The following is a 25,736-nucleotide window of genomic DNA, read 5'->3' on the forward strand; positions in this document are numbered from 1 at the left end:
ACAAACAAGCATTCTGCTAGCATTTCCAGCTGATCTTTTACATTGTCTTGCTACCTTTAAGTCATCTGAAATAATTCCTCCTAAATCCCTTTCCTCAGATGTTGAGGTTAGTAGGGTATCAAATATTCTTTACTCTGCCCTTGGGTTTTTACGTCCAAGGTGAATTATCTTGCAGTTATCTACATTAAATGTCAGTTGCCACAACTCTGACCATTTTTCTAGTTTACCTAAATCATTTGGCTTATCCCTCCTGGAACATCAACCCTGTTGCAAATTTTAGCATCATCAGCAAAAAGACATACCTTACCATCAAGACCTTCTGCAAAATCACTTAAAAAAATATTAAAAAGAATGGGCCCAAGTACAGATTTATGAGGTACCCCACTGGTGACAAGACCATGCTTTGAATATACGATTGACTACAACCCTCTGTTACCGATCACTCAGCCACTGCCTTACCCATTCAACAATATTGGAATCCAAACTTAAAGATTGCAGTTTATTGATAAGCCTTATGTATGCAACAGTGTCAAAAACCTTACTGAAATCTAGGTAAGCAATGTCTATTACACCACCCTGATCTATTATTTTAGTTACCCAATCCAAAAAATCAATAGGATTAGTTTGGCATGATCTCCCTGAAGTAAACCCATGTTGTCGCTGATATTGAAATCCATGTGAAAGCCGCAAGCAAAGAGGGAAGAGGCAGGAGGCGAGCAGGTTCTCCCTGGGCACAGCTTCACAACAAGTATCTGAGTCTTCTCACTTTGACCTACCAGGACTGAGGGCCAGCAGGGATAAACTCCCTTTGGATCGTCCACTCACGCGGAAGATCCAAAGCCGCAGATCATCAGGAGCTTCAGCCCCCTCCCCAGTGGAAGGACTTGCGCTCAACTGGGAGCATCCAAGTCTGTGGATCCATGATGCAGGACTTGGTACAAGCCTGGGGCTGGGGAATCCCCACACTTGACTTCTGCCTCACAATGCCTCTAGGCTGTCACCCTCTATTGTTGAAACAGGGAGTCAGCTGTAACTGGCCCCACTGCTAGTTGCCATACAGTTAGCTCTTACCCATATGCAACGCTCGCATTTCCTTTATGCTGTGCCTTTCCTATTATTTTGTGTGATATATAGTCTTGGAGCTTGGGTTCGGTGCCAGTGGTCTCACCATATTGTATTTACAGTCAGTTTAGCACAAAATAAGCGTGGAACTTCAAAGTCATATCAACAACAATTTATTTTGGCATTTCAGGGGAGCGAGCACAAGTCATGACTCTCATGCATAGCTAATCATATAAACGCTGGTATCCTTCTCTTATTCACATACAATTAGCTTGCACTCCCTGCTTATTTGATGCCACTCAGCTAGTCAGGACTTCTTCACTTGCATTTTATTTTACTATTTTTGTTATCAAAACACTAAAACGTGCCGATATTCTATATGCCATGGTATATAGCCTGTGTACACTACTCTTAGTATAGCTGTCACGGCGTATTAAACTTATCTGTTTTTGCTTATTATTTTAAAAACTGTGCAATTTCTCTAAAGGTCATGACAATATTTAATACCATGGTTATTGATGTGCTTGTTACTGCTGTTGTGGCTCCACAAGCCCTCTTTGTCATCATTTGCACAACAAAAATAAAGAAAATATATATAAAAAAAAATTATGTTCTGGGTCTGGGTCTGACCCCCCTCACCCAATTACATTTTTGGTTTTCCAAGTCAGTCCGTATGTCAGGATTTTCTATAAAGAGAGGAATTTCTGTGGTGAAATTATCAGGAGGCTGCATCCTGTGCAGCGCTCAGGGAATCCGCTCTTTCTGATGTGGGCACTGCAGAGTCAGGAAAATAATCACATGCACCTGCGTCACACTGTGAGGCACTATGTTGCCTGTCAGAATTCTTGGCACATAATTTTCTAAGCATTTTTATCTTCTTTTAAACAAGAACTTTAACTAAATAACGTTATAAACAAATCTTATTTTTAACTTATTTTATTTTAACCCCTAAGTACCTCAAACTACCAATTTTCCCCACTAACTACCACCCCCAACTAGCTAAATCATCATGAAAAACAAAAATCTAATTTTAACTGCAAGCAAGTCACCAGACAGGGAAAGGTTAGTCTTCGAGAAAGGCTGCAAAATGGTAGTTTTGCAATATTTTATTCAACTTATTTTTCACAGGAACATAATGTAACTACGATCTGCACTTCACAAGGAGGATCAGATGTCATGGTGTGACTGGCTGTTACAGCAATGACGTATGCTGTAACATCTGGATTTGCTGTTGCTGATATTCCTCAGACGCCAAGGCACCCAGTAACAACATTAACCCTACAATCGCCAGCATCACAGCTTGCCAGTGCTAATAATTTCGTCATGCGTCCTTAAGGATATGACATCACGGAAAGAAATTGTCCTATCATTGGTTGTTAAGGGGTTTAAGGAAGAGGAAAATAGGACAACATATACCTAATGTTTAGTTAAATTTTGGGTTGTGCAAAATCTATAAAGTGACTAAAGATGCATGCATCTTCAAATTGTCTATGACACTGTCAATGTCAATATATAGGTTATCTGGAAATTTTAATTAGTCCCTATGGTAAAAATAAAGACACTAACCTCACATTAATCCAAGTAAGTAAAATAAATATGTAATGTGACTAGTGATAAGGCTTAAAAAAATTGTTGAAATATGCTCATGGGAAACATATGTAGAAAAATAAAAAAATGGATTCTGCTTCTGCTTGGAAATAAAGAAATTTTTATTGATATACATCAAATACAAACCAGGAAGTAGACCTACAACACAGCCTTATTTCAGCTTATAAACAGGTGAGGGAGTAGCAGCAAATACCCCTCATAGAACTGTGATAGGGCCTGAGCAAACCATAGAAGCCTTCTGTGTCCTGAATCTATATCAACTGAAATCAACTAGATGGGTCCAGGGAAACAATTTTCATTATGCTAATCATCCAGGATTACCTCTACGGTCCATTCTTCTAGGTACTGAAATCTAGAGTCAGACAGCTTACTTGCATTCATAAAAGCATAGAACCACACCACGTACATCCACAGCTGTAGAATACTTCATCCAATAAGGAACAAGCTTAAAAGCCAAATCCTAACCCTAGAACCAATTTGCCTTGCAAAATATTCAACCTTGAATAGTTACTCTTAAAACGGCTCCCCGAACACACTATCTACTACAGGGGCCAACAATGCAAATTCAAATAAATCCTGCATCATAAACAAAACATTTGTTGAACATCCATAAAGCACGTCCATCTGAAGTTTATCACAGCTGCCTTTCCTCATCTCATCTCACATTATTGTGTCATGTGCACTGCAGAAGATACTTCAGAATGCAAGATGGGATTGTGCAGTGCTAGTTATCCAGTTTATTCAAAAGTCTACAGTGGAGGGGCAGCTTGATGATGGGATAAGCAAGTGTGTTTTGCAGGGGAGATTCTGTGTCCCCTTTATCCTAATGCGCGGGCTCAAATTGAGCTAGGAGAAACATGGCTCCAAACACACAGACTACTGAGTGAGCAAGAGGAATGGCCAGCCAGATATGGTCAAATTCCTCACTCCCTTTTTAGGTGCTTCTAATATAGGCCCAATGCACCTCCCTCCTTGCAGTGTTAGCTGGGACGGCACTGTACTTGTCCCTCGGCAGTATCCTCATCGTCAGATCCCCCACTTCCAGTCCCTGGTCCTCCCCCACTCAGTCCTGTGATCCTATAACCCATATTCAGCAGCATCACTTCCAGGGGGTCAGCATTCATCCTCCGCTGGTTGGCTTGGCATGCACTCTCCATGTCTTGCACTACTCGACGGTCTGGTCCCTCACTCTGTAAGGAAAATACATAGAGTATAAGATTCCAACATGTTTTAAACATTTTGAATATCTCTGTAAAAGTAGTGCATAATCAAATGTTTATAACAAACCCACAGAAGCAGACAAAATCAGAAACAACAGCAACAGGATTAGCACACAATGCATGCATTGTGCTATGTAGCTCAATAGTAAACCTGACCTGCTATCTACATAAAAAAAAAAAAAAGAAGTAAGGATGGCATAGTCAGGTTCAGGAAGGTATAATAATTGAATGCATATATCAGACTAGCAAAAAGTTATATATGGATTTTGCAGGTATTTTATAATCACACTGCTAATTTACTTACGTATTTTACCACAAGTTACATATTCAGGGCTCACTTAAAGGACCATTTTGGGTACTATAACAACTTCATCAAAGTTATGGTGTTATGATGCCAGGAGTTCCCTGAACTTTAGGGGGTTAAAGGGATTCTATAGTGCCAGGAAAACAAAGCTATTTTCCTGGCACTGTAGAATTCTGCAGTGCCCCCCTCCCGTATGGCTGAAGGTCACTTACCTAAATCCTCCTGCCCCTCGGCGCTGGGTCAGGTCCACGCTCCCCGCTGACGTTGGTGGGGAAAACCTAATGCGCATGCGCGACAATGGCCGCGATCGGATTAGGATTTCCCCATAGGAAAGCGTTATTCAATGCTTTCCTATGGGAAAAAAATCTGACGCCGGAAGCCCTCATGCATAGCGCGAGGACGTTCAGCATCAAATAATGGACCAATTCCGTTTTAATTCATGAAGTCCCTCTAGTGGCTGTCTGGTAGACAGCCACTAGAGGAGGAGTTAACCCTCAGAGGTAATTATTGCAGTTTCTCAAAAACTGCAATAATTACAACTGCAAGGTTAAAGGACATGGGACTTTGCACCCAGACCACTTCAATAAGGTGAAGTGGTTTGGGTGCCTACAGTGTCCCTTTACACCGTACATACCTTTTTTTTAATGAATGTGGAGCTACTGATTGGCTTAAAGCATCAGCTGACTGCTCTAACAGTCTTCCGTAATCTAGGATTTCAGAAAGCGGAAGGACACAGGGACAGAGCGATCTAATGCTGGAACGTTCATGAACGGTTTACCCCTAAAATTGAGTAAGCACCAGGTATATACTTTCACCATAACAAATTGATTTTTTTTAAGGAGAGCCAGCAGCTTGATTTCACACTTTTTTGGTCAATGGTTTTCCTTTGAAACAACAAATGGAGTCACACTTCTGAATCATTTAGCCCCAAGTCTATTGAATTACTAAAATAAATACATTAAAATAATATTGTATGTGTAGTCATTTCTTATGATCCAGCATTTTATTGCGGACAATGAATAAACTGTGTATTTTGCAATGGTTTATAGAAACAGCAGAATACACAGTCAGAACCTACTTAAGATACACAACTCTACAAAACACGGAATGAAGAAACACAGAACGAAGAAACACTGAACGAATAAGAAGTGCAGTGTTCTTAATTAAAGTGTGAAATGTTGAGAATTCAAAATCAATTTTGGTCAAAATAGCCAAACTGGAAACAGCTGACTTAGAGATTTTTTCCAATTGAATTAATTTGGCCTAAAATTTGAAATTAATGTTGTTTTGTCAACATTTCACACTTTAAATAAAAAAAAAAAAAAATAACTAAAAATATATTCTTAAAGGGATTCTACATAACTAGCTAAGAGTAGGATGAGCAGGCTCACCAGTGAAAGTTATCACAGAGCTCTGAGGTAATAGGCTCAGTAATATATTGGCCATTTGGAAAAGACGTCCAGGTTAGTCTAGTTATTTGAAGTAGATAAACATAGCAGTTGTATTTCAAACAGGTGCACTGTGAGTACCTCAAAGATCTCAACTTCAGTCTATGTAACCACCTTGAATAGTTAGCTGTAGCGATCAGACTAAAGTTTTTTTTCTGTTCTTTTAAATATTTCTGTTCTCTTATATATTTATATCTGCTCTCTATGGTGAACATATATAGGCAAATATATAGAAGCACATGAGGAGAAACCAGTACCATGCGTATCATGGTTTGATTATTTTGTATTAATCTGTCAGTCTGATTATTAGAACTTGAAAGAAGTTATGTAGTTATGTAGATATTTGCCGAGCATGTGATTTTTTTTTTGTTGATTTTTTTTTTTTTTTACTAGCACTTAGTTAAAAACCAACTGGATTATGTATAGATCACTCACGGTTCAAGAATGGAGGTTTGTGGTGTTTTTAAGGGGGTTATTATTAATTGATACAATCTAAAAGATAAAAGATCACAGCAAGACTTGTTTTTTTCTACAACTTGACTGTGAAATATACTAGTATCAATAAACTTTGCATCTGAATTTACTAAACGTAGGTCTGTGTACTGGTTTTAAAGTGGTCCCTTTATAACAAACTTTCCCATTCCCTTGTAGGCAGTGGTAATTTTCCATTTATTGGAAATCTGCAAGAATAATTTGTTCTCTTTGTTCCCATTTTCAAAGGACCACTGAAGGCACTCAATGGTTTTGGTTCAATTACTTTGTCATTTTAATAAACAAATGTAAAACATTGCTGTTTTGTAAAAACAGCAATGTTTGCAATGAAGAATTAAATACAACACTAGTGTCTGCCTTTCTGACTTCAGAATTGAATCAGGCTTGGTTCTTCAGTCAAATGCTGCTCATAGCGCATGCGTATCACATCCCCAATACTTCTCTATGAAAAGGATTAAATGACAAAGTGGCAGAAGTCAGCAAGCATGCTCACGAAGATGGAGACAGAGCATGCGGCTAAAGCTGAGGTGTCTAAGCACTGTAAACGAAATGAGAAAACTTTTTTTTAACCTAACTTTAGCAACAAAGGGGGGAGGGGGTGGAGATCACAGTAGAAGAGAACATATAACCCCCCCCCCAAAAAAAGGATTTGTTAATTTAGGGACTACAAGTTCTTTTGAATATAGAATCCGCCAAACCTCAGGCCGAGGGCTCCACAGTCGGACAACAGGATCAATGCCGCTAGTGGCCAGGAAGCAGTAGCTTGGATGTGGTTGCAAGCAATTAACAATGGATTCATCACCCTGGAGTACCCGGATGAGAGCACGAGTGTCTTTCTCCCAGATAAAGAATGATCCATCATCCGAACCACTCACAATATACTGGGCATTACTGAAAAAAATGAAATTTAGATAGTAAGACAGGTGAGGAAGTGCTATGAAAGATGGTGCAGGGGATAGAAAAAAAAAAAAAAAAAAAAAGATACTTGCATAATTAACAGATAAAATACAAATAATAAGCAGGCTGAAATACTAAATATACAGACGGACAGGCAAAACGGAACATAGGTTGGCTTACCTCCCCATGAAGCTAGCCTCCTTGATATCTGTAGTGGTGTTACAGTGACCACAATATCTGTGTTTATAATCCAAGCTTCTCTCTCTAAGCAGCAGTTCATCTTCAGACAGAGAGTCTTTCCTTACTCCAGACCGAAGACGAACATTTCCTTTTTTATCATCCACTGTGGAAAGGGAAAAGAACAAAAACCTAAGGGAACCTAAAACAGGTGGATAGTGTGACTAACAGGAAAAAGGAATGTATAAATCTTTAAGGAGAACAGAAATGGCAAGGGACTTTAAAAGCAGCAATTGTAAGGTACTGCAATGTAGTATTACGCACACTTACAAAAAAAATCAAACCCTTTCTACTAAATGCATTACAAACTATTCTGTATACATTTATTCTGTCTTGACAAAGACAGTGGCCAAAATGTTGGGGAGGCTTTGTCTCCAGCCCTGGTCAGTATATATTTACACATGTATGGGTAACCTTAATGCACTTTATTAATGTATGTTTAAGGTGTACATGGCAGCTATATTTGAGCACTTTATGTTGTATACTGTTGGCTTCATATATGGAATGTATTTAATAAATAATAAAAAAATAAATAATTTTGCATGGATTGGTGTGCTGTGGGCTTTTTTATTATTAACGTAAATACTGTGCATTTTTTTTTTTTTTTGCACAGTGTTGCGTTCAATGACTCCGAGCATTCAGTGGACGCACTCAGACAATGAGTGGCAACTGAGCCAGCTTCTGACTTCTGCAGCAGTCGGAAGCTTGTTACCATGCAGGAGATAGACGATAAGACTGACGGGGACCCAGGTAAGAGGGCAAATCATTGCTAAATGGTGTGCGCCATTATGGGGAACCAGGCCTTTGTACACCTGGCCTCATAATCATTACAGCAGGCTGTAGTAGTTATGATGCTTGGAATAACCCCTTTCATGTTGTTACACAACAAAGTCATTTTGTGCCTATAAATCAAAGGTAAGATCCCAAACTTCAATACTAGATGCATATCAGGCACTGGATTTGAATAAAACGGTATTATAGAAGAGGGGAAAGAGTAGAGGGGCATTCTACACTGCTAAATGGTTTGCCCCATTATGAGGAACCTTTGTACACATATGTAACAGTGTTACATATAAAATGAAAAAAGTTGGAGGAACATCTCAATGATAATGAAAACTCACAATTTTCAGTCTTTGAGAATAAGGCAACCCTGATGTCTCTATCCAAAGCATCACATGCACTGCTCTGTGCCTGCTCTGGGAATTTGATCTTGAACTCCTCCAAACACTCCAAAGCTTCAGACACATAGCGTAACTCAAACAGGCAGCGGGCTAATCTAAAATGAGCTTTCAGGTGAGCTGGGTTAAGAGCCAGTGCCTGCAGGCAGTCTCGTAGGGCATCATAGTGATCTCCATCCCTGAGAAATTATCAAGAAAGAGGGAAAAAAAAAACAGGCAAAATTATACATCATTCAATTATGAAATACTATAAAGACAATTTAGTAAAATAGTATAAAAATAAAAAAAAAGGTAAACAAGCTTGTCAAAACTAAAAATCAGTTTGATTCCATCTGAACTTTCCTTTGTGGTAAAAGTAATGGGAGAGCATGCAGTTGCTTTTAACTGCAGTGATTTGTATAAGACTACCTCCTCAGAGACATCGGATTAGGAAGCCTATGATTCCCTTGCCAATCTTGTGCCCGTGTGCATGCACAGTTGTGTATTACACTCAAATTTTTTTTGCATATGGAACCACAAGAAAGCCAATAGTAGAGTATATTAGTCTATACAGCAGTTTAATATTTTCAGATGAATTTTAACGGATGACAAGTCTGAACTACCGTATATACTCGAGTATAAGACGAGTTTTTCAGCACATTTTTTGTGCTGAAAAACCCCCACTCGTCTTATACTCGAGTCAGTTGTCTGTATTATGGCAATTTGCATTGCCATAATACAGACATGGACCGGGGGCTGGCAGGAAGCTGTAACTTACCTTCACAGCAGCTCCTGTCAGCTCCCTTCTCTCTTCTCCGGTGCGTGCAGCTCCCAGGTCAGCTCCCTCTGTAACTCTCGCCAGAGCTGCGGGTCAGAGCATTGCCACGGGTTACCCTGGCAACGCTCCGCGCGGCCGCGAGAGTTGCAGAGGGAGCTGACCTGGGAGCTGCACGCACCAGAGAAGAGAGAAGGGAGCTGACAGGAGCTGCTGTGAAGGTAAGTTACAGCTTCCTGACAGCACCCTCCTACAGCCCATCCACTGGATCACCATGGAGTGCGAACCCCCCTCCCTGGCCAGCTAACAAGCAGGGAGGGGGGACGAAAACATAATAATAAAACAAATAATAATAATAAAAAAAAAAATTAAAATAATAACAAAAAAAATAATACAATTAATAATAAAATAAAAAAGATAGTTACCTAAAAAAATATAAAAAAAAATATTAAAATAATAATTAAATCATAATTAATAAAATGCCCACCCCCCACCAATGCTCTGCACTCACACACACACACTGCACTCATACACACTGCATTCATACACACTGCACTCATATACACACACTGCACTGCATTCATTATATACACACTGCACTCACACACACACTGCACTCATACACACACTGCATTCATTATATACACACACTGTAAATAAATATTCAATTAATATAATTTTTTTAGGATCTAATTTTATTTAGAAATGTACCAGTAGCTGCTGCATTTCCCACCCTAGTCTTATACTCGAGTCAATAAGTTTTCCCAGTTTTTTGGGGTAAAATTAGGGGCCTTGGCTTATATTCGGGTCGGCTTATACTCGAGTATATACGGTATATATCCCATCAAGCTCCACTAGGCATGAGAGGTTTATCTATGCTGAAAACAATGGTAAGCTAAGTCTGCCAACTACTCTCTAGTTGAAGCAAAATGAGACTATGCAGAAAGCATACAAACTTCAAAAGGCAAGTACCGTATATACTCGAGTATAAGACGAGTTTTTCAGCACATTTTTTGTGCTGAAAAACACTCACTCGTCTTATACTCGAGTCAGTTGTCTGTATTATGGCAATTTTCATTGCCATAATACAGACAAGGACCGGGGGCTGTCAGGAAGCTGTAACTTACCTTCACAGCAGCTCCTGTCAGCTCCCTTCTCTCTCCTCCGGTGCGTGCAGCTCCCAGGTCAGCTCCCTCTGCAACTCTCGCGAGAGCCGCGGGGTCAGAGCGTTGCCACGGGTTACCGTGGCAACGCTCCGCGCGGCCGCGAGAGTTGCAGAGGGAGCTGACCTGGGAGCTGCACGCACCGGAGGAGAGAGAAGGGAGCTGACAGGAGCTGCTGTGAAGGTAAGTTACAGCTTCCTGACAGCCCCCCTCCTACAGCCCATCCACTGGACCACCAGGGAGTGAGAGCCCCCCTCCCTGGCCAGCTAACAAGCAGGGAGGGGGGACGAAAAAATAAAAATAATAATAAAACAAATAATAATAAGGAAAAAATAATAAAAATAATAACATAAAAATAATAATACAAATAATAATAAAATTAAAAAAAAGTTACCAAAAAAAAAATAACATTAAAAAAAATATTAAAATAATAATTAAATAATAATTAATAAAATGCCCACCCCCCACCAATGCTCTGCACTCACACACACACATACTGCACATACACACACTGCACTGCATTCATTATAAACACACTGCATTCATACACACTGCACTCACACACACTGCACTCATACATACACACTGCACTCACACACACTGCACTCACACACACTGCACTCATACACACACACAGCATACACACTGCACTCATACACACACACACACACTGCACTCATACACACACACACACACTGCACTCATACACACACACACACTGCACTCATACACACACACACACTGCACTCATACACACACACACACTGCACTCATATACACACACACACACTGCACTCATATACACACACTGCATTCATATACACACTGCATTAATTATATACACACACTGTAAATAAATATTCAGTTAATATAATTTTTTTAGGATCTAATTTTATTTAGAAATGTACCAGTAGCTGCTGCATTTCCCACCCTAGTCTTATACTCGAGTCAATAAGTTTTCCCAGTTTTTTGGGGTAAAATTAGGGGCCTCGGCTTATACTCGAGTATATACGGTATCTTTTTATTTTTTACATTTCTTTATATACATTTTTAAAGGGACACTGTAAGCACACAACAACTTTAACTTAATGAGGTGGTTGTAGTGTATACATCATGCCCCTCAAGTCTCACGGCTTAGTTCTCTGCTATTTAGTTAAAGGGACACTATAGCCATGGAAACAACTTTAGTGTAATGAGCAGGTTTTGTGTACAGATCATGCCTCTGAAGTCTCACTGCTCAATTCTCTGCCATTTAGGAGCTAAATCACTTTTTGTTTCTGTCCATGCAGCCATAGCCACACAGCCTGCATGAAAAAAATGGTTTCATCAGATGTTACTTACTTTAAAAGTTTTTATCTCCTGCTCTGTAAATTGAACTTTAATTACACACAGGAGGCTCCTGCAAGGTGTAGCAAACTAATAACAGTGCAGGAGATAAGAAATTATACATTAAATAGAATTTGCAATACAGGAAGTGTTAACATTAGATGACTATTTACAGGAAGTGTTTAGGAAAGCTATGTAAGTCACATGCAGGGAGGTGTAACTAGGGCTGCATAAACAAAGTGATTTAACTACTAAATAGCAGAGAATTGAGCAGTGAGATTGCAGGGTCATGATCTACACATCAAAACTACTTCATCAAGTTGTTTTAGGGAACAGTGTCCATTTAAAAAAATTTGCTTATGCAGATGTATTTTAATATCAATTTCATTAAAATTAAGGGGGGGGGGGAGGGGGGGAAAGAAAGTGGACTGGTACACAAACTCAGGAAAAAGGGAGCTCAGGACAACAAAATAAGCCAAATGGTACAGAAAGAAAAGCCAAAAAAGTAAAATGAATGAAGCAATTGGATAAGGGAATGCACCTGAAGGGGGTGTTGAGGTAGAGCAGGGGTTCCCAACCCACTTCTTAAGTACCCCCTACCAGTCCTGGATTTAGGGATTACCCTGTTGTGTCTAAAGTGTTATTTGTTTTTTCCCCAAAAACACCTTAGACACAATTGAGTAATCCTTAGATCCTGGACCGTTAGGGGGTACTTGAGGACTGAGTTGGGAACCACTGATGTAGAGGATAGTTAAATAGGTATATTTACCTATTATACCTATTGCTGCCAGACTGCCATTCTGGGGTCAAGAAGGAATTTTTTGTCCTAGCTTGTTGCAAAATTGTGCTTCAAACTGGGTTTTTTTTTTTTTTTTGCCTTTTGGATCAACAGCAAAAAACAGGTGTGAGGAAGGCTTAACTTGATGGACGCAAGTCTCTTTTCAGCTATCTAACTATGTAACTATGTATAGCAGACATTTTATTTAAAATATCCTATGTCATTCTCTACAGTCCTTTCCTTCCCTACTAACCATTTCCGTTTCATATATGCAGCAGCTCGATTTCCATAAAGCATGGCGCTACGTGGAGCACGCTTTACAGCCTGGCTGTAGAGTTCAATCGCCTGACTCCATTGTTGATGTGCAAAGGCATCATTGGCTTTCTGCTTCACTTTCTCCAGGTGTGGTGGGAGTTCAGGAGAGGACCTGGATAGGAAGAAACACAGGAACTGAGAACAACACACACACACACACACACAAAAATAAAACATCCACTGTTGGCAAGAAAGCTGAAGTGGAACTTGTAGGATCAAATAAATATATAATATATATTATAATGAATTTAACAATTTAATTCTCTTTGACCTTATCCTTCTTGAGACATAGATGCCAACATTGAATCAGCAGATTTTATATAAAAAGCATAGCTCAGCCGAAAGGAATACATTGAATTTATCCATAACATTTTCAATAATTCTGAGCTAGCATGCAACAAATCACTGTGTTTGCGCATAATTAAGCAGTTATGAGAAATGGTTTCTGTACCATCATGAGAATGTTTAAAAATACTAATGGTTCACAAATCAGTCCTCGTGACCAGCAAGAGTCCAGGTTTTGTATGTATCTCCATTCAAATAGAAAAGAGAAACACATAAATCCTTGACTGTTGCTGGGCCATGAGGACTGATTACGGAACCACCATTGTATACCTTGTTTATTTGTTTTTTTGGGTCTTAAATGGATTCTATAGTGAAAGGAATACAAAGTTTTATTTCTTACATTATAGTTCCCTCTTGACCCTGCAACCTGTGAGCTGGAAATGGACCTACTAGAGTGTGCACAGATAAGTTTCAAAACAGGAAAAACATGGCCATTGTAGAAATTGTAGTTATCCATGAATGGAGAATGGCAACAGAAGCAACTTCTCACTTACGAGAACCCCATGGCATAATAAACAGCAGATTTGATTTTCTCCATGCAGCAGTATGCTAAATGTAAATGGAAAGGCATATTTTCAACTCTAGCTTGTGACATCTTTCCTCCTATGGTGAAGATGGGTCTGGAAAATATAGAGTTAGAACGATTTCCCGGTTGAGATGATATAAAGAAACCACCTTCAGGTCTAAGGCGAAGAACCACTCTAGCATAAAAGAAGGAAGTATAAAGTTCTCCCACTGAGTGCTATAACATCTGCCATACATCTAGCCGAAAATAGAGCAAGTAGAAGAAGTGTTTTCAGTGATAGAATTGTGATGGAAACCGGTTCCAATGGTTCAAAAGCAACATCCGTAAATGCATGCAACACCAGTGGCAGATCTCAGGGAGTCGTAAATGTCCTTACTGGAGGTCTAATTCAGAGGATAATTAGGCTGTCTTGAAAAAAAATTAATCGCCATCTTAGAATGTCAAACATAGCTGATATCGCTGAATAATGGACCTGGACTGTACTGAAACGGAGTCCCCTATCAAAGCCTAATTGTAAAAAACAGAGGACATGTGAGGCAGATGGGAACCTGAAGGATTGCACAGCTATCTTTAACCAGTCAGCAAATGCCTGCCATATTTTGTGGTAGGTACTGGAGGTGGAACTCTTTCGGGAACACCGCAAATTCGAGATCACCTGTTCTGGAACACCCTGGGAAATGCTTGCCTCTCATAAGCCATGCCTGGAATCTGATTCTGTGAGGCTCTGGATGTAGAGGTGGGTCCTGTGAAAGCAGATCCTCTGAAATCTCCCCAGGTGGCTTGATTATAAATTTCTTCAGAAGAGGGAACCTTGGATGTAGATGCCAGAAAGGAATGATGGCTATTGCCTTGCATTTCTCCCTGGAGATCTTCATGAATAAAGAATTGGAGGGAATATGTAAACCATCCAGAAAGACCACGCCACTGAAAGAGCATCCGGTGTTGAAATCTTCTTAAAATTAAGCATATTCCGAGCTGTGGCCATGAGGTCACACCTAGGGAAGACCCCACCTCCTGACCTATTAAGTGAACACCTGTTTGGAAAGGTGCCATTCTCTCTCCTCTCACCTGGTGCCTGCTGATAAAATCTGCAACCGTATTTTCATTCCTTGGGAGAAAAAATTCACACAAACCTGCGACATTCTGCTGAGCCCAAATCATATTAGGTTGAATCTCCTTCCTCAGGGAGTTGATCCTAGTACCACCCTGATGGTTGATGTATGCTACTGCTGCTTTGTTGTCCAGGCTCAATTTCACCCAAATGATCTGAAGAAGAGACTGAAAGTAAAGCAGGGCTAAGAAGGCGTCTCTTTACGCCTTTATGTTTGAGGGCAAGTGATTAGTTTGAAGAAGGCCTGCACAAACAGTTTTCCAAAATGGGCTTCCCAACCGAATTGACTGGCATATGTTGTGATGACCAGTATATGTCTTTTAGAGGTTAAACCCTAGAAATGTTTTCCCATGAGAGGCACCATACAAGACGACCAAAGACTTAGCAATAAACTAAAAGCACACCACTTGCTGAACGCAAGAAAGGGCCACCTCGATATAATAAGTATCAATTTTACACATATAAAGATAAATGCACTATAATCTTAGAAAGATAGAATTAGAAATATTGATTTCTAAAAATATAAACCCAGCCCTTAACCCCAAGACTCATCTAAAACATAAAAGGAACCTTGTAATAGTTATATAGATTTATATAGATTTAAGGGCAATACATTAGGCTTTAATAGACTGGCCAATGCCCCAGCAATCAAATCAAATCTTAACCTCATAAAAATCAGAGAACGCTTGAGCATCAGAGAGACTATAGTTGGACAGGGAGGGACATCAAACAATGCCTATATTAAGATAGGGGTATAAAAATTGGCATCTCCTAATGTCATGGAGTGAGACAGGCTACCAAGATATGTCTGAAACAATCTAATATAGCAGGTCTAATTAGTTCAAGGACACTGCTGTAAGAACAATAGGACCTGCCACTCTTCCTAAAAACTCCCAGAGGAACCTGACAATATGCAAGATTATGTCTTCTCAAACCTTTAACCAAGTCTTCCTCGATATCCATAAGCCAGGATCTTAAAGTCCTGGACATGGCGGAAATGGATACTGCTGGATGACAGCCTAATCCAGTGACCAAAATGATTTAGAGAGGTCAGCATCAATTATTTTGTCCATAGGATCCCTAAGGGGGGTGTTGCTCTGAATTTGAAGTGTAGAGCTTTTCAGCAAATTTATAACAGGATCATGCACCTTAGGGTTGGAGAGACACAACTTTAAATCATTTTCCTTAATCGAGTATAACTTGGAGACGTCCCTGAAGGGAAAATCTCTTCTCAGGAGTGGACCATTCTGCCTTCATAAGATCTGTAATAGATCTATGTAGAGGAAAGGACAACTTTCTTTTGTTTAAAAAAAGTACTTATCTGAGGCCTCTAAGGCAATAAGATATTCAATTGAGTCTAAAGAACATGAGCTATGGGATAATAAAACTACTTCACTTAAATAAATAAGCTCAAATTCCAAGGATTCAGCAATACCCCGCATTCCTTCCTCAGAAGTGTCAGAATCCAACTGGAAACTTTTGCATCTGGGCCTTTTTCCACTAGTGGGTTCTGCAATACCTTCTGCCACTGCCTGCTTAATCCATGAAGCAATATCCTGGACAGAGGTAGAAGCTTGTGGTGCCTGACACTGGTCAGATTCTCCGTCAGAGACATGCATCTTTTGCAAACCCTGCACTTTTCTAAAGGCCTGGTGCCACATCCTGGACACGTCGCCGGCTTTTTTTCTTCTCATTGATGGAGATCTAGGGCAAGACCAGTCTTGAGAGCTGTAAAAATAGAAGTCAAGAGAGACTGCACCCTCAAATGCACTCTTTAATAGCAAATCCATAAATACAGAAAAAATATATTATGCTCAACTATGACCTCTAGTAGTATACTTGGCAGAAGCGGGAGAATGATTAATACTAACAATTGAGTTATAAACAAATAAATAAAAATGAAATGGCAGTTAACTAAACACCTGCCAAAAAAAATGAATACAAGTACAAATTTGACCAGTAAAAATTGCTACCTGCAGGGATCTAGTCAACAGCCTAGAGAGCAAAGAAAACACCAGGGAAAACACTTTTGCCAATCCAGAATAAAGAAACACCAGTGAACTTCTCATCCCACAGGTAACCTCAAGAGAAATATACGACAATACTTGAACAAAAATTAGCTTCATGGTTGAGTTGCCAGAAAGAAGCCTTGACTGTGCCAATGCCACAAAAGAGCCTGGTTACAATACCTTGACATGCCTCACAGCTTCTGGCACACTGTAATTTGAAGTGACAAGACCAAAATAAAGCTTTATGGTCATAAGCGCTATGTTTGGAGAGGGGTCAACAAGGCCTAAAGTGAAAAAAATACCATTCCCACTGTAAAGCATGGTTATAACCCACTGGTGTTTTTGGCATGTGTAAGCTTTAAAGGCATGGGGAATCATGTGAAAAAATTGATGGCAAGATGAATGAAGCATGTAATCAGAAAATACTGGCAATTTGCATTATTCTGCACAAAGGCTCTTGGACTTTCCATGACAAGGACCCTAAGCACAAGGCCAAGTTGACCCTCCAGTGGTTACAGCAGAAAAAGGTGAAGGTTCTGGAGTGTCCATCACAGTCTCCTGACCTTAATATCATCAAGTCACTGGGTAGATTTCAAACCTGCGGTTAATGAAAGACGATCAAAGACTTTGCATGACCTGGAGGCAAGAATTAGGGGCCTCATAGACAACTATTACAAAAAACTGCATGGTGTTATTTATGTTAAAGAGGGCAATACACAATATTAAAAACTAATGCAGACTTTTAAACAGGGGTCATTTAATTTGTTGACATGTTTTATATCATAATTGTGCCATTATGTTATAAGCTACAGTTGAATATGAATCCCATAAGAAATAAAAGAAATGTGTTTTGTCTGGTTACTCATTTTTTTCTTTAAAAATGGTACATATATTGCCAATTCTCCAAGGGTATGCAAACTTTTGCGCAAAACTGTACATGCATGTCAATAAAATTATTGAAAACGTATGACTCAAATTAACTTTGCAAAGTGCACAGTTCACAGCACATCTTAAGTTCAGGTTTTTCAAGCCAAATGTAACTTGCAGAGTAAATTAAAAAAAATCTAAAATACAAGGTGGGGGTGGAGAAGGCTAAGCATATGATCCAACATATGGTACTTGAGCTCCTCACTATGGCCATATATTTTACACAGCATTTCTGTTTAGGTTCTAAAGACAACACTACCTCATTAAGGCACATGAGATGTATGAGACTACTTTCTTTGGGGTCTGTGCCACCACTGATTCTACCAACTGCAGGAGGGTTGCCCTGAGCAGTACACAACGGTCACAGAGAGAATGGAGCTGTCCGTCGAGTCCTTACTCAAACAGCAAAAAAATAAAGTTTGGAATTGGAAGCATATAAACCCGAAACAGCTGTTGCAGTTTGTTAGTCGGTTGATTGTTTTCCCTGCTATATTTAGGGCTGATCATCAACTGGCTGTGGATCAGGTGTACAGAATTCGTAAAACTATTACAGCCCCAGTGGGCTCTCCTCGAGATGATGTTGTCCAACTCACATAAAATGCCATTCCTGAAAGTGCCCCAATCAAGAGCACATATAGAATACGACAATCTCAAGTTCATGGTCAACAGAGATCTGCCCTGTCAGACACTACAATGGTGTAAACACTACTCAGTGGTAACAGTAGTTCAATAAGACAGAAAGGTCCCAGTCACCTATGAAGGTGGAAAATTCTAAATCTCATTCCCTGATGACCCATGGGGATGCTTTTGTTCAATGGGCTTGAAGGGCATGTTGGCCTCCCAATCATGAGCAGTAATATTTGAGCTCTCATTGAGCAACCTGATACGGCAGAGACTTTGGCAGCTTCTGCACCAGGTTGAGGCCTGTCCTGGATGTCCATGACAACGGTACTAGGGGACTTTGCTCCTCAATTTGCCCATTTTTTTATCTTATCAATTACTCATGTTTATATTTTATATATTATTTCTGTCTATAGTACCACTGACATTTGTGACACCTTTTCATAACTAGGCTGTGCAATGCCTAATTATTTTATAATAAAGTGCCTGTTTTGATTAATTGTCTTCTAGGTTCTAACCAGTGTTATATTATGCCTACGAATGGAAATTTTCAGTTTTATAGTGTTCAGCACAAATCCCCACTGCTCGAGCTAGGGGTTTCATAAGATAGTTTTAGCTACCACAAAAAATGAGCTATTGGAAGCTGCTAGTGTATTTAATAACTATCGATATTGGACAGAGTAGAGGGGTTAACCCTTCATGAAAATTTAATTATAGAAAGCGAGAGAACATAATCTGTCCTGATTAGATCAGTTCGTAAATACATTTAACACATAAAATATAACGTTTAATTAATATACCATATATACTCGAGTATAAGCCGACCCGAATATAAGCAATACTTGCAACTACCCTCTGTGTATATACCTTATCCCCTGTATATATTCCTTCAATAGGTATATACACAGAGGCTAGTTGCAAGTGATAAGTACCTTTATATGGTAAACGAAAGGAGAATGTAGAATACTGAATTCTCCAAAATGTAACCATAAGTAATTTCAGTTATGTGAACTTCTTAAAAAATTACTTTTCAATGCAGTCAATGACTGGAGAAAAGTAACTAAGTGAAAGTATACTTATGTTTGAGACAATGTCACAAAGTTAATTATCTATTGAATGAGCAAAAGTAAAGTAAATCTCAAAGGGAAAAGTCATCTAAATGTCTAGTTTGGTAGAGCCAAACTGTAGGTCACCTAAAGTAAATGAAGCAAAATAATAGTGCATATAGTAAGGATATCTAAGCTTAGAGTTTAATGGGTTAACTGAAATAAAAAGTAACTATGCTGATTGTATAAAGAAGCCTCGATCGGTATAACGATTATTAGAAATAGCTGCTTGATCAAAATCTTGTGGTGAATTAATGCCGCTACCTGTCAACAATAACTAACCCTGCGTCTGTGCCTTCATGGGCACCTAATGTAAGAACTAAGCTATCGATTATCCAAGTTGCTATAGATGCACTAACTGAACTCTTCCCTAGCAGCCCCTCAAACATCTTGCCTATCTTAAAACTAGGGATCGACCGATATTGATTTTTTTAGATCCGATACCGATAATCTGAACTTTCAGGCCGATAACTTGCGATATTCTGTACATTTACCATTTTGAAAAAATAAACTTTCTAAAGGTAAATACACAAAATATACATGCCACATGTAGTGGATGCAGTGTGTTTAGACAGGGGAGCTGTGTGTGTTTGTGTAGTGTGTGTGTGTGTGTGTGTGTGTAGTGGATGCAGTGTGTATTTGTGTAGTGTGTAGATAATGAATGCAGAGTGTTTTTGTGTAGTGTGTGTATAGTGAATGCAGTGAGTGTTTCTGCAATGTGTATATATAGTGAATGCAGAGTGTGTTTGTGTAGTGTGTGTATAGTGAATGTAGTGTGTGTGAAGTGTGCATAAAGTGAATGCAGTGTGTGTAGTGTGCACAAAGTGAATGCAGTGTGTGTATAGTGAACACAGTGTGTGTAGGGTGTGTATTGTGAATGCAGTGTGTTTGTGTATAATGAATGCAGAGTGTGTGTGTTTGTGTAGTGTGTGTATATAATGCAGAGTGTGTGTGTGTGTGTGTTTCAGTAGGTATGTAATTAGTGTAAAATGGGGGGGGGCATTTTTTTTATTTTATTTTTATTGTTATATATATATTTTTAAAAAATAATAAATTTAGTCCCCCCCCCTCCCCTGCTTCTTACTTGGCCAGGGAGGGAAGATATGGCATTCTTGGTTTAACCCTCTACATGAACTTTGAAATGTTTCCTATAAAAAGAATTAAAAAAAAATAAAAAATACAAGGAGGAAAAGAAAGAGAGAAAGAAAACTAAAAATGTGTACGGGTAAGATGGGAGACAGACAGCATGAACACAAAGTAGTGTCAAAAGTGTTGACAGAAAAATGGAATTGAGAAATCCTTACCCTACAAGGGTCTTGGTGTCATTCACACGAAATCCATTACTGTGCAAATGAAGTCCATTAGTGGATGTTTTTCCATTTTGGACATCTGCAAGAAGAGAAAAAAAAAAAAAAAAAAAAAGTATTTACCAATAAATTCTGTTTGTGGATCAGGGTTGAAAAGACATCATACATCATACCCTAAGTACATCTGTTGATATTACTCTTATAGCAACATCATATTCCTTTGATTGAGAAATCAATAGGACATACTTACACATAACATCCTTACGGTTAGAACACTTACCTCCTGAGTTATGGTGGGATTTAGGAAGTAAGAAAGTACAAGGTCTTTGCTTGAATGTCAAATCAAAGAGGTATACCTGTACAATGTCAGGGCAAAAATAAATAACAAAAATGTAAATATAACACAATAAGTCATAAAATAAGTAAAAAGTCTGCATTTAGGCCTAATAAAACTAACACTGCAGGTGAGATTGTGTCCAAAACATACCTGTTCCCCACCCATATTTACAAGTAGCTCGGTCCCATCTGGGCTGAAGGTTACATAAGTAGCAACCAACACACGCAACCGGTTGTTATAGTCCGGAAGCTTGATGGGTAGGTGTCCTAAGTAATGGAAGCATGAAAAGGAAAGGTAGTATTATTTGTCAATCGGAGTTGAGCCATGCTAGTCACAAGAAGGAAGGGTTAATGAGATCCCACCTGCCACATAATACTGTGCAGCTCCCTCAGGGATAGGTTTTTGTCTTGAGCAAAATGTGTGTATCCCAGACTGGGTCTGCTGCAGATTTTTCCTGCAAAAATAAAAAGGATTGTTAATGTACCCCTAATATTGAAAACTGAACCAAGTCAAGTTTGAGAAAAAAAAAGGTGCAGTTCTGGGGAACAAACTTCCAGATAGAGTTTGCGTAGTTATTTAGGCTAGTATAAATAATTGAAAAAAAGTATTTTGACAATCAACACCAGCACAAACTCTGACTCACCTGTGACTGTGAATCATGCGAATGTCATAGAGCCTGACGAAGGGCCCACTAGCCCCCACTGCCAAGCAGTTATTGTCCTGGGGGCTGACACTTACACACTTGGCCTCAACCAGTTGACCACAGTATTCTGTTAGATCAATGAGGACATCTGAGTGTGTGCTGCTCTCTCGCAAATCATACTGTCTGTGGGGTGTAAAAAAAATAAATTACATAAAAAGTATGAATTGAAAATGCCACACAATTTTTTCTCCCATTAAAATTTCAAGATCCTCACCGTATCAGGCCATCCTCGCCTGCACTCCAGAAGGTGTTGGGCCACATAGGAGCAGTAGCTATGCGTTTAACCCGGTTAGTGTGTTCAGAAAAAACATGAAGAGTCTCCCTAGAGTTCACATCATGGACATGGACCTTGGCATCTGCAGCGCCAGTGATAAGGATGCGGTCGCCAGAGTGAGGAAGGAACTGATGAATTTAAAAAAAAAAAAAAAAAAGAAGCAAGTTCAAAATCAAAAATAAGTGAAAAACTAAACCACTTAAAATTATAATGGGATGTAAAGGGACAAGAGGAAAACACAAACAGCAATTAAACAGAATGCACAGACTAGATAAATCATGCACGCTGTTGAATGGGAAAAACAAGTATAGTGAAAATTTAACCAAGTTGCCTTTACATTGAACCTAACTGTAGCAAGTAAACTATTATATGATTGTAAACACATGACAGACAATTGTTCTCTACTCACTTTAACAGAAAAGATGTTAGCTGTATGCCCCGTGTGCATAGACAGAAGCTTCTTGTGGTGGAAAGGATCCCATATCATCATATGCTGGTCATCTGAACCAGAAGCCAGCAAACTAGAGAATGAACGAAAAATATATTAAGTAGAAAAACAGTGCTTGGCAAAAAAATACTTTCTAGTTTGAGGGATGTAGAATGACCGTATACATTCAAATGTGAAAATACAAATAACCACTAGATGACCATGCTCTTAAACCAAACTCTACATACAAAGAATGTCATAAATAATTATTAATACAAAATCATCAAGAGTCAAAAGGAGAAAAAAGGTGCAAGGAGAAAAAAGGTGCAAGGAGAACATTTAAAAAAAATAAAGGAGGATTGCATTCAAAGTGGGAGAATGACAGCACTATAAGAAGTGTGTTTCATGGAAAAAACAATGTGGGCTGCTAAAATATAACGAGGGAAATAATGAATGTGAAAAGGTCATGAAGGGATATAGCCAAGAGGGCGGAATAATAAATGAAAAGGTGACATGCAGAAAAGTCAGCGAAAAAGGGCAAATGCATATATAAAGAAATTAGACAAAATGTAAAAAAATACTCACTTCCCCTTCTCATTCCATTCCAGACAATTGACACAGCCGGTGTGACCCTATATATATGGACAACCATTAAAGAGATTACTGGATTGGCACACAGGCTTTCCACTCATGCTAGTATCCAACTCAGGGGTAGGCAACCACCAGCACGCCACTTGATGTGAGCTACATCTCCCATACTGCTCATACAGCCAAAACATCTGGGATGCCAAAGGTTGCCTACCCCTAATCTAATCCATTATTAATTTTATCCCATTAACACTTTTACCTGCAGTTCTGCTTCTAGACCTAAGCGACGGATAAAGGGATCGGTTACATGATGACGTCTCTGGAAACTTTGTGCTCCCCTCTCCTAGGAAACAAAAATAGTTTGCACAATGTCAAATATTATGAAATTACCTTTCTCTTCCACTGTTTGGTTCCCCTTCCCACAGATGCCTAGATAAAAATTATGGTAAAAATGCTTTTTGTGTAGGTCATCCTTTCGCATGAGTATTATACTTTTTTTTTTTTTTTTTTTTTTAAACATCTCTTATGGGCCTCTCCTCAAAACCTCAAGTTAAATGTAACTTTATTTATTAATTGTTTTATGAATGAAAATCTTTACAGAAGAATAAAGGACATTGTAAACAGGAAACAATGCAGCCAGAGTCACAAGATTATATATATATATATATATATATATATATATATATATATATATATATATATATATATCTATCTATATAAAACAAAAAGGTATAGATTAGGCACTCACCCTTAAGTAGCCATGACTTGTTTTTGCCTTTGGTGCTACCCACGTCCAAAATATATAATCAAAGATTAATCGGAGCACTCAAAAAGGACTTCTTTTCTGTGTTTTTAATGTGGCAAAAAATTACATCAAATCTTCAAATCGACGTTTCGACCCCTTAGGGTCTTTTTCAAGATCAAACAATATGTGAAATGACAGAGTTTAAATACAAAATAAAGATTAGCAACTCACCAATCTCGTGTGTGCAGCTACCCAAACCCGGAAGTGTTCCACCACCTCACGTGACTCCTGGGACGTTCGTCCGTACGTGCGTCATGGTTGCTAAGAGATGGAGTGTAAACTCCGTGAAACATGCAGCGTGATTACTAGGCAATGGAGTGTAAACTCCGTGTTTGGGAAATGTACAAACCGGGAAGCCCGTGCATAAGGAAGTATAATTCAGAGGAGTTACGAGATCTCTTAGACGAGATCATAAAGTGACAGTTAAGAACAAATGAATCCGAACAAATACTCAAGAATCCCACCGATAATCGACAGAATCTAACTGGCTCTGAAAAGATGGCCCTTAAAGACCTAATGTCAGATCCTAATATTATCATCCGCCCTGCGGACAAAGGGGGAGCTATTGTAGTGATGTCCTATGCCAAATACAGAGATGAGATATACAATCAACTCTCCGACACAACTACTTACCAGAAACTAACCTTTAACCCTGTGAAGAAATTCCAAAATAGAATTCAAACTACTATCAATACTGGAGTCCAGATGGGCTTCATCAACTCAAATTTGGCCAAATTCTTGTACGTTGAACATCCCAAACATCCCGTTCTATACACCCTGCCAAAAATTCACAAAGACCCATTAAATCCACCAGGAAGACCGATAGTCTCGGCTCGAGACAGTCTACTTGAACCTATCGGCAAATACATCGACCATTATATTAAAACTTCGGTCATGGATCTTCCAACCTGCCTACGTGATACCAGTGATTTCTTGAAAAACATCAAAAAGGTAACCTCAGTGGAAGCACAACACCTACTGGTCACATTAGATGTTAAAAATCTATATACTATAATACCTCACACAGAAGGTGTTCAGGCACTACGACAGATTCTTTGTAATTCTTCTAAATACAATGGTCCACCCATCGAATTTCTTATGGAGCTTTTACATATAGCACTCACATGCAATTATTTTAAGTTTGAGGATCATTTCTTCTTACAGTTGATGGGTACTTCAATGGGAGCAGCAATGGCACCTTCATTTGCCAATGCCTATATGTTCCTCTTCGAAACCAAACATATTTTGGAGAAATTCCATCAACAGATACTTGTATATCATCGCTTCGTAGATGACATTTTCTTGATATGGACGGGAACCACTAGCAGTTTGGAACAAATGATTAATGGAATCAACTCCTCTGAACTTCCGGTGAAATTGACACTCACAGTGGATACCCACATTATTCAATTCTTGGACGTCTCTGTCTATAAAGACAGAGAGGAAGGCAAGTTGGGATATACTCTCTACCGCAAAGATACAGCGAGGAATACTTTACTTCAATTTAACAGTTATCACCCACATAAGCTGAAAGAGTCACTTCCAGTATCCCAATACATGCGTGTGTTGAGATATAACAGTGATCCCATGAATCAAGCAAACCAACTGCAAGAGATGACCGCGAGATTCCTGGCCAGAGGTTACAGCCGTGAAGTCCTTGAAAGAGCCATGGATAAAGCCAATAGAAACATGACAAAGGAACCTATGGAGACTACAAGAAAAACGTCGCCTGCAACTAAGATGTACTTACCGCTAACCCTTCACACCGGTACCTCACAAATCCAAAGAGTTATGTACAAGTATTGGGGCATCTTAGGTTCTGACAAGAACCTACCATCAATTTTCTCTCAAAAACCTAATATCAGCCT

General features: G+C 39.1%; 1 protein-coding gene across 4 annotated transcripts in view; it reads right to left on the reverse strand.

The window, feature by feature from the left end:
* Positions 1 to 2,747: 2,747 nt before the first annotated feature.
* Positions 2,748 to 25,736, reverse strand: part of WDTC1 (WD and tetratricopeptide repeats 1) — a 34,174-nt gene continuing 11,185 nt past the window's right edge. For all 4 annotated transcript variants that reach the window (XM_063453517.1, XM_063453501.1, XM_063453509.1 and 1 more), the window contains exons 3-16: positions 23,323 to 23,406; positions 23,061 to 23,107; positions 22,458 to 22,569; positions 21,989 to 22,176; positions 21,715 to 21,897; positions 21,434 to 21,525; positions 21,222 to 21,337; positions 21,015 to 21,090; positions 20,732 to 20,816; positions 12,721 to 12,894; positions 8,390 to 8,625; positions 7,212 to 7,374; positions 6,833 to 7,025; positions 2,748 to 3,860 (exon numbers count right to left, since the gene is read on the reverse strand). In XM_063453517.1, the coding sequence (XP_063309587.1) occupies positions 3,651 to 3,860; positions 6,833 to 7,025; positions 7,212 to 7,374; positions 8,390 to 8,625; positions 12,721 to 12,894; positions 20,732 to 20,816; positions 21,015 to 21,090; positions 21,222 to 21,337; positions 21,434 to 21,525; positions 21,715 to 21,897; positions 21,989 to 22,176; positions 22,458 to 22,569; positions 23,061 to 23,107; positions 23,323 to 23,406 (1,959 nt within the window). In that variant the 3' untranslated portion in view covers positions 2,748 to 3,650. The remainder of the gene's footprint in view (positions 3,861 to 6,832; positions 7,026 to 7,211; positions 7,375 to 8,389; positions 8,626 to 12,720; positions 12,895 to 20,731; positions 20,817 to 21,014; positions 21,091 to 21,221; positions 21,338 to 21,433; positions 21,526 to 21,714; positions 21,898 to 21,988; positions 22,177 to 22,457; positions 22,570 to 23,060; positions 23,108 to 23,322; positions 23,407 to 25,736) is intronic.

This window comes from Pelobates fuscus, chromosome 1 (genome assembly GCF_036172605.1).
Source record: "Pelobates fuscus isolate aPelFus1 chromosome 1, aPelFus1.pri, whole genome shotgun sequence".
NCBI lineage: Eukaryota > Metazoa > Chordata > Amphibia > Anura > Pelobatidae > Pelobates > Pelobates fuscus.